Source organism: Saccostrea cucullata, unplaced genomic scaffold (genome assembly GCF_032062105.1).
Source record: "Saccostrea cucullata isolate Sc308-1 unplaced genomic scaffold, CSIRO_AGI_Scuc_v1 ctg1568, whole genome shotgun sequence".
In the NCBI taxonomy this organism is placed as follows: domain Eukaryota; kingdom Metazoa; phylum Mollusca; class Bivalvia; order Ostreida; family Ostreidae; genus Saccostrea; species Saccostrea cuccullata.
In genome coordinates this window covers 71965-82114 of record NW_026939489.1, presented here as the reverse complement: position 1 = coordinate 82114, position 10150 = coordinate 71965, and the positions used below count along the sequence as shown (strand labels likewise).

The window sequence follows — 10150 nt, the reverse complement described above, 5'->3', positions numbered from 1 at the left end:
TGAATCAGATTGAACTTATTTACACGAAAGTATGATTATTCTTAAAAGAATGCATCTTAGATTTGTAACTAAAATTTTTATCTTTATAGAAAATGAGCTCTAAGTGTTCAACTTAAGTTAATGGAATTACCACCTGACTAAAAGTGTCCAATCTTTGAAAATCATAATTGCTTAAAAATGGTACATTCACATCAATACATATATTCTTAAAAAAGTTTTGTTTTGTAAAAGATAATAAAAATGTTTAGATTGGATACTGAAATCAAAGAAATGAGAGGTAAAATGTAATAGGTAAGCTATGGTAAAAGTTTATTCACAAAGTTCTTTTAGAAAAAAGAAGTTTATCCTTTTTCAATTCCCTACAGGAAGAGTGGTGAAATAATGTACAGAAATGAAGAGAAAAAGTCGCTTTTGAATATTTCACAAGCAAATAAAAGGCGAAGGTGACGATATGTAAACGACCCAAACAATGTACAAACTCGGGTTCCTTTAGTTATAAAGCAGGGACAATTTCTAGAGATGAGACACCTGTTGACTGACCTCATGAAGGGATATAGCAAATTATAAAAGACTTCTTTAAAAATTTGCTTTGTTGGAATCCATAAATAATTACACTAGTCTTATCTTTTCATATATATAAAGATTTAAACAAAACTTTTGATTCATGTTTTCCTCTTTCCTCTTTCTTTCCTCCTGTGTCAAGCGATTAAACCTGATCATTTGGTTTGAATTTACAGTCATATTCCTTTACATTATATCTGTATAAATGTTGCCTTCTCTGTCAGTATTCTTCCTTTCTTCTACATCAATACTGGGGATGGAAATTGAGCTTTTCGGAGATTTAATGCGAATCCCTGGTTCATCAGCAGTGGGCAGTAAGGGCACAATATAAAGGGATTCATCTACCGATTGAAGGTCACTTATCGTAGTGTTGGTATCCATGGTTTCAACAGTGATGCTACTATCCATGGATATATAATCCGCCGGAGTTTGGTTTCTTTTGACTTTGGCATATATGTCATTATTATGTATTGTTTCGTCGTTTTCTTTAGCTTTTTTCTCTTTAACCGGAACATAGCTGTTTTCACGGGCTTTTCTTTGGGCTGGACCACCTCCGTTGCATGCAAGGTTTGTTCTAGAAGTAGCATCTACCTCTACTGTGCAAATGGAAAGTGAATCATATTCGGAAGTTTTGACACATGTGCTTATTTCATTCAAATCATTGTAACAGGAATCATCATTTTGCAAATTTGTCTCTTCTTCATTTTTTATTTTCAGTTTTTTCCTCTTGAATTTTCTGCAAATGAATATAATTACCACGGTTGTCACTGGTAGAGTAAGAAGTGTATTCGATATCACGATTGCCAGAAGTCCGTGGCTCATATGTTCAGGATTAGTTGTTTTGGGATTTAAATTTGGTTTCAAATTTGCTTTCCAATGGAACCGAATAGAGGTAGATATTGATGCAAAACTAGTATGATCATTTTTAAAGACTGAGGTTTGGAAGGTAGGTTTGTTCGAGAATTCAAGGTTTTTCTCCATTTCAATACCTGTACGGGTAGTTGTTACCCCTGACAGGCCTACAAAACAAAATTCAATACGCTTTTAATTTACGGGAAAAGCCATATTTTCATCGATGGCTTTTAGAATGGAATGATATATCAATTTTATACCACATCCATAGACATGGTGGCAAGGCTCCTGGCAACTGCAAATTTCTTGGCATTGTCTACCATACGTTCTGGAAGGACACTTCATTGAACAGTTTGGTCCAAAAAATCCGATGTTACATTCTGATAAAAACCAGATAAATCTATTATTATGCAATTTCTTATATATGATGCTTTATTTGAACTGAAACAAACGTCCATGCTACGTAGAATTTTCGTAATTAGTGTCCGAATTAAAAAATATATATATAAGCTATTTGTTCACCAACCTTTACAGCTATTTGTTTGGAAATCAAAGGTATAACCTTCGCAGCAATTATAGTGTTTTCTGAAAAGAATCAAATAAGATGATTATCAGGCTGATTTCCATTTTAATGCAATAGCTACAAAAAGGAATTTTTTTTTAATTTATTTTCAATTCTTCATACAAACAAACAGTGAAATATATATAACAGACAAATTACATTACAAACAATATGACAATATTACCTTCAGACAATTTTATGCAAAATTTTTAAAAAGTTTGTAGTCAAGTGATTTCAATTTTTTTAGAATGGAAGCATAGAAAAAAAAATTGAAGATTTAACGTGATTAAAGATGTTATAACTAGTTTCATCTAAGGAATTTATTCGACAGTACATCTTATATTTGTAAATCCTACAGGCAACATATGAGATGAGTGGGTTGAGTGATACAATTTTTCTATTGCGCTCAGAGCTAAATCCAATTATTACATGTTTCCATTTGATATCTATTTTCAGGTACAAACTTAATCTATTCCAAATTTCACCAACATTTTTACATTCAAAAATGAGATGTTTTGAAGTTTCATTCACGTGGCATAATTTGTAATGACTACTCGTTTCTTTTTTCCATTTACTGAGATACAAGTTATTACAAAGAATATTGTTTAAAAGTTTATAGTTGAATTCTGTAAGTTGTTTATCGGGTATGTCATATAATTTACATTGATATATATTTTTCCATTCTGAAGGTTCGACACTGAATTCGTTGCTTAAAACTATTTGATAACATGGTTTACAAAATTTTCTGTGTACAAGATTGTCATTAAAAAAGTTACATCTTTGATCTATGATATTAACCTGTCCTGTGTAGAAAAGAAAATAATTTTTGTATCTTATGTTAACAAACTTACAATTTGAAAAATCATACTTTAGTAGCAAAGGTTTGAAAACAGAAGAAAGAATTTTAAATTCACACAACCAGTTTGACTTGTTTTTTATACAATTAGAAAAATCTAGCAATGATTTAAAATTACCATCATCGTCAAATAAGTCTTTAACATGCAAAATCCCACTGGCTATCCAGTTTTTAAAAAATAATGTATTCCCCCTATAAACAAAGTTACAATTGTTCCATATCGGCTGTCGAAGAACATTATCGGAAGACATTTTGTTCAAAAAACAGGGCTTACATTCATTAAAGCAACATAACATTTGTTGATAAAATTTAGGTAGTTTCTCTAATTTTTCCATATTTTCTACTTTTCTATCAGAAAAATCTAACACATAGAGAACTTCAAATTTTGATTTTTTTGCAATAACCATCAAAAATGAATTTGTAACATTCGAAAGACACGCATCCACTTACCCCTCGCAATTATTGTTTGAAGAATCTGCCTTTAAAACCAAGTTTAAAGCAAATGAAATAAAAGCTAAAATCATACTACATGACTTCATCATGAGTTGCAAACACAAGGATTGTATGTTGCCGACTGATACTCTCCAACCAATTGAAAAATTTCCCTGTTTTCGGTCAAAAACGTTGTAACTAAATGTCAAATAACCTTAAAATGATAGAGCTTATATAATGCGCATATGTTCATCAAAAATAGCACATTGGCGACTGCGATATGAATTGAGTATTGATATTGTTATGTATTTCCATGAAAATAGATTCATGAATGCTATTTGATTTCAATCTAGAAGGTTGAAAGGAGATACATGTATAAATATTTTTCTTCCCATTGTTCTCTTTCTCCTGATTTTTAAATAAAAAGCAAATAAAGTTTATGCATACATATCTTATACCAGAAAAGGTATGAGAGTTCAAATATTCTCGAACTGAAGAATTGTCGTTTAAACAATGATATCGTAGGAAAGCTAATTAAGAAAAGAGAACAATTTAAAGATTTTTTTTACTGTGTATTCAACAAATTATACCAGATTTTCTATGACGTGTAAGGCAGCATAATTCTTAAGTTCTGTTAGATATGTCTAATCAGGCGTTGGATACAAGCGTTGGATACAAGTAGCTAAAATTCTCATAAAAATGTATTGGAGTAGTGAGTCCAATTCTAAGAACTTCAAAGAACTTCAAAGAACTTTGAATCATATGTAGACACATAAATTGAAAGTTGTTACATAAAAATAATATATTGTGAAGCTTCATTTTATTTTTTTCTTTATATCATCATAAATAAAAGTTATCTAACATGACACTGGATCAGTGTTCCTTTAGAAAATCGTGGTTGAAAGATATTTCCAGACCTAAAGAGGCCAGGCAATATATTTTTCTTCACTATAGATCTGATGTTAATAAAAGCCTGATGATAATTACTTTTATAGCATTCTTTGGAACTCGACTTGTGTTTATAATCATGGCAACATTTTGTTTTAATTTTTTTTTCTTCACAATGCAATTACACACAATCTGCTAAAAGAGGGATAAGGAAAAACAATGAAATTCCTAAGGTGCGGCAATGCGGTGTATCGACAAGGAAAATTAATTTACCCTTAAAATGTCAAAATTAGAGTTTGGACCCAGAGATTCGAATTTCATTTATATGTTAAAACGTATGTGATCAGTAAACGATACAGAGACTTATATTGTAACTGTTAGCTGGATTTCTTTTTAAGCTGTTTTGCAAAAGATATTTGATTTCCATTGCATGACGTTGCCAAGTTTTATTTCGGCGTAATGGCAAACACCTAACATAAACTCAATATTGTAGTGTTTTGCAGTTTGAAGTTTTAATTCAACATTTTCCCATCCTCATCAGTTTTAAATCAATTAACTTTTCAAGGACACATTTCCATCCTTCCTTATATTGCCGTCGCTGAAATATATGACCTGAAACATTATTGGCAATCAGGAAATAAATGAGACTTTATATAGACTTTTGTTGATTCTAAATTATGTTTGATGTCCTAGGAGTAGTCTTTAGTCACCAAAATGTATCATTTAATTGTATTATTATATATAAGTACGATTTCCGTTGGAGATGGACCATGTCCTGGGTAAGTGCATCAGCATTTAAAAATGTTACCTTATATTTATTTTTGTAGCTTAATGAAAAACAAATTCCTTTGTATTACTAAATAGTGCTACACTCTACCATTAGCTGTTCCACCATCAGAGGTTGTGTCCGTGTATGACGCTCAGCACCTGGCATTTTAAGCTTGTTCATGTTTTATGACTCCCAACTTCCTCTATCATCAAATGACAAGACAACCATAAATCGTCTTTTACTAGTTATATGTGTTCGAAAAATCTTCAACATTTCCGCTATACATGTAATTAAACATATATAGAGAATACTTGCATATACACGTACCTGTATGTGCTAACTTTTGATTTTTTTTTCTGGATTATATACTGTATAAGGAATTAAATTAACGGGTTGTAATTTTCACGTTTTTTTCGTCTGACACGATCGTGGTTTCTTGAATTTGCGGAATTGATATAATATAAAATTTATCTCCTTTTTCTACCAGTTTATCCATTTAGGTACATGTAAACGACATAAACAGGGTAGGTTAATAAAAAAGATGTGAGATTTAATACATGTAAATAATCGGCGATTAGTGAAAACAAGTGCAGTTATAAAACCTCCTTGACTGTAAACGTCTATTCTTTCCTACATGCAATTACGAGGAGTGCATGAACACCTCAACATCTTCAATACATGAACGTTAGCGAAGCGTAGTAATGTGTAAACGATGGGTCGTTCTAATGACAGAGACATACAAAAAGGTGTTCTTACATTGGTTTCCTAAAGAAAAGCAAATCAAATACAGGCTAGGTTTACATACCATTAAATATTAGTTAGAATTAGAAAACCGTATCTTGCATTTTCAGTCTCATGCACGGACCAAAACATATTGGCACAGGCGGTGCTAAAGTTTGTTTTGGTACAATATTTTTGGAAACCTGACTTAAAGAAAAAATAATTCGTTCTCAAAACGTACATGCATTCCATTGCCTATTTAGATTTTTTTTTCTTTTTTTAAATTAATTGTTTTGATTATATTTGAATTTATATTATATTTTAATTTGGTGTATGCCAACCACTAATACCGGTACTTTTAATTCTAAGAGCTTTCTGAAAGCTTTTACTATAATAATTTTATTTGTGTTTTTATCTTTGATTAATTGTTGTTTTCGTAAGAATTGTATGTGTATACATTTTCATTTTTTTTAATTATATATAGTGATGAGGGTGTCTGTTCGTATATCCGTCCGTCTATACATGTTCGTCTCTCCATTACTATAAAGGTTGACATCATACCTACAGCTTCATACTCCATACAAATAATCACATTTTCTGTGTTGTCTTCTAAGTAAACTGTGATAATTATTTCAATGTCATTTTCATAAAAACTCACGCTGAGAAATATACACGGAGAAACTTGTGCTAAAGTGACGTCACGATGGACCTTACCATTCTTCATAAATATGGGAAAGCAGTACAATTCTACACATATTTTGTTAATGTAAAACAATTTTGTACGTTTCAATCAGTCGAATATTCTCTGGGGTTAAGTGTCATAGCACTCCAAATGTTGTATTTTTTTTTTACTCAGTTTAAGAATATATCATTTATAAAACATTACATGAAAATATTTATAACAGTAATTTGATGTTCATATTTTTTATTTCCAAAATTAGATTTTTCAAAGGGTGTTGTCCGGATACAAGATGGGATCCAAACAAGGACATATGCATAGGTAAGCTTTAGAAATAGTAGCTAAAGACTTTTCTTATTACGTTGACGTTTTTCCATGATAAAAAAATTTAAAAGCCTTTGACATGCATCGTTTTTCCGAAAAGTATCACAAAAATTAATAACTGTAATTGTGATTAAATTTTCTGAAAACATTGTTGTAGAATGTCCAAATGGGTTCGTTGGGGAAAATTGCTCAATATCTTGCAAGTTTCCATATTATGGGAAGAAATGTGAAATAGTTTGCAATTGTAACAAAAGCAGCTGTAATGTAACCCATGGATGTCCAACTTCCACAAATGGTAATTAAAATCATTGATCCAGCTTCGTGAACAATTTTCAACTAAATGTCTTTATATAATTAGATTTTAGATCAGAATAATCTGGAATGACGCATTTTTAAAAGTAATGTTTGACACCATGGCATTATTATAAGTTGACTTTTTGGTGATTTACTTGTTTGCCATTAGCTGAAAGGTTGATCAACGTTCTGAATGATTTCAACACACTTTTTCAACCTGCTTCTCTCTCTCTCTCTCTCTCTCTCTCTCTCTCTCTCTCTCTCTCTCTCTCTCTCTCTCTCTCTCTCTCTCTCTCCATTATTTTCCCTAACTGTCTGCACATTCTGATTATTTCACGGTCATGTAATATAAATAGTAGAATCATTAGTCTTAATTTTATATTATTATTATTATTATTATTATTATTATTATTATTATCATGTAGCTTTTTTTAGAAAAGAACGAGGAAAACTGAAAGCCTTTTTTGTCTCTCAAATTGTTTTTAAAACTTACTTTATATTCTAATACCGGGCATGTTAACTGAATTTAGAATCAACGAATCAGAATAGACTTAAAATAAAAAAAAACCTTTTTAATTGTGGATTTTAATTTGACATTATATTTTAAGCTATATAACTTGAAATTAATAGATTCATTAACACAAATTTAGTTTCATTGCGTTAGTTTTATAATGGAGAGGAACAGCGTTTCGAAATACCGTTCAAACTTTTGTCTTAAAGTTTTAACAACGGCATTGCAAAAATATAACACAATCTGCATGCAGATTTCTTGCCAATATTGATAAAATTAGAGAACCCTAGTAGGATCCTACGATTATAATGTTAATCAATTCTTATATGCATATCTTTCTTTATTTTGGCTGTATTTTTTCCAAAAAGGAGATTTTTTTTTTTAATTTTGTGACTTCTGCAAATTTTTTTATGGCCCCAAAATATGTTTCACCAAATTATTTTTAAAAACAGAAATGAAAAATTATTCTGGTTATGTTGAAATTTTCGCTATAGCCCAAAGTATTTTTTTTTCTTTTTTAACAGACGATACATTTTACAAATAAACTGTACGTAAATTTAACGAATAATGACCTGGGTCCAGGCGTGAGTAACTTGTTCATCAAAACTAATTTTTTTTTTTTTCAGAAAATTTGTCTTTTCCACCAGAGAGCCAGGGAAAATCTCATACTCCAAACAAAATACGTACATTACTGGTGGTCTTTGGTTGCATATGTTTAGTAATGTTTATCTCCATTGTTTGCATTATACTATTGAGTGAATACTCACGCTGTCCTAAAAGGATGCGTAGATTGTCTTCGAAGAAACGTAGAGAATAATGCCTCAAAGCAGGCAAATGTGGAGGAAGTCATTACACTGAACAACAACTAGAATTTAATTTTACAGAAATGAAATTTAGACGTTTGTTAAAAAATGCAGCATTTTTTAATAACTTAACTCAAGCCTTCAACTCGACATTTAGATATATCGACGACGTACTGTCAATTAATAATAGTAATTTCCATTCATATGTCGATACAGTATATTCTGGTGAGCTTGAGATGAAAAATACTATAGAGGTCGACACTTTTGTTTCATATTTGGATATTTTACGTGAAAAAGACACTAATGATAATCTAACAACCAAGCTATATGATAAACGTGATGACTTTTACTTTTCTATCGTCAACTTCCCTTACTTATGCAGCAATATACCTTCATCACCTGCATACGGAGTATATATTTCAATTGATTCGATACGCAAGAGCATGCTCTACGTATGAACAACTTCTAAAACGAGATATATTATTGGCAAGCAAGTTGATGAATCAAGATAATCAGCAGTCTCGTTTAATGTCACCAATTCGGTAGTTCTATGGTCGATAGAATGACTTTGTCAGCAAATCCAATTTATCATGAAGTCAAATGTTGACTGACGTTTTTCATACCAATTGTTAGTCCATTATTTGTACACTGAATTTACGATAGATTTAATCCGTTATTTCCTAATCATGACAAGGAGCACACGGCGCATGTGACCGGTCGGCAGGGAATGCTCACTCCTCCATGGCACCTGATCCCACCTCTGATGTTTCGAGGGTCCGTGTTTGCTCTGCTCTTATATTGTATTGTTTTATGGACTTTGAGATTGAATACTGTTCGTTATCTCCATATCCTTGTTAGTTGTGCGTATCCAATATTGTAACAACTGAAAAGGTTTTAATCATAGTTTGTACAGTAATACAAAGATAGAATTATGGCATTTTAGACAAGGAACTGAAATTCCTATATCCTTTAAATAAGTTTCATTTTTTACACATGTATAATAATTAAAATATAAGATTTTAATTAAATGAACATATAAAATATTTGATGATCACCCCTGGAGAATAAAATAATGACTGAATGATTATTTATATCTACAACTATTTCATGTGCTAATAGACAATAAATTTAATAATATTAAAACCCTTTTCGCAACTTGTTCTAATTGCTTGAGTGACTAAGGGGAACATGAGAATTTGAGTTGAGTAAATATGTCATTTATTGATCAGATAAATAACAAAAGTTAAAAAAGCATACGAAAAATACAATATCTGACAATCATTTAAATTATAGCTGGGACAAGGGCAACTGATTAATAGTTTCATCTTAAATATAATATATTGCGACTAAGTGCTTATTCCAGATATCGTTACAAATTGTGTATCAAAATGGTGGTGTAAATAAAAAGGCCACACGGCATGCTTGATCTTATACAATGAGGAAAATTTTATACAGAAAGAGACAATTAAAAATTAAATCAACAAGAAAATCAATATTTGAATTTTTTATTGGAAGAGATAGGGGGTGGCGGTAAATTTTCCACAACCTTGAGTTTCCGCCAATTTAATTAATTTGGAATTCGATCCCGATTAAACCGAACCCTATTTGAATACAAATTCGATACCTATACAGTCGACCTCATTCTTAATACAATATATATAAAAAAAATAAATATAATTATAATTATATTTCGATTTCAATTTACCTTTTTGCCAAAACAATCCAAAAATGCTTGTATATATAACATTTCATGAAACATAAAAATTTATTGCTGTTTTACACCGAGACGGCGATATATCAGTCGTTTTTTGTGGTAATGAAAATTACAGAAATAAAATCCAAGTAATATGAAGGCACAGTTAAATATTGACAGTTTTATGCATTATTGCGACAATGTTA

At 30.8% G+C, this 10150-nt stretch overlaps 2 protein-coding genes across 2 annotated transcripts; one reads left to right on the top strand and one right to left on the bottom strand.

The window, feature by feature from the left end:
• Nucleotides 1-301: 301 nt before the first annotated feature.
• On the bottom strand, nucleotides 302-3471 carry LOC134253102 (uncharacterized). Its single transcript, XM_062735610.1, has 4 exons — nucleotides 3282-3471; nucleotides 1940-1998; nucleotides 1674-1793; nucleotides 302-1580 (listed from the first exon to the last, which is right to left on the bottom strand). The coding sequence occupies exons 1-4, from the start codon at nucleotides 3371-3373 to the stop codon at nucleotides 748-750; spliced, it is 1104 nt and encodes a 367-aa protein (XP_062591594.1). The 5' UTR covers nucleotides 3374-3471; the 3' UTR covers nucleotides 302-747.
• Nucleotides 3472-4797: 1326 nt separating this feature from the next.
• On the top strand, nucleotides 4798-9740 carry LOC134253098 (cell death abnormality protein 1-like). Its single transcript, XM_062735608.1, has 4 exons — nucleotides 4798-4930; nucleotides 6582-6640; nucleotides 6801-6938; nucleotides 8075-9740. Exons 1-4 carry the CDS (start codon nucleotides 4866-4868, stop codon nucleotides 8263-8265), a joined length of 453 nt encoding a protein of 150 aa, XP_062591592.1. The 5' UTR covers nucleotides 4798-4865; the 3' UTR covers nucleotides 8266-9740.
• The last annotated feature ends 410 nt before the right edge of the window (nucleotides 9741-10150 follow it).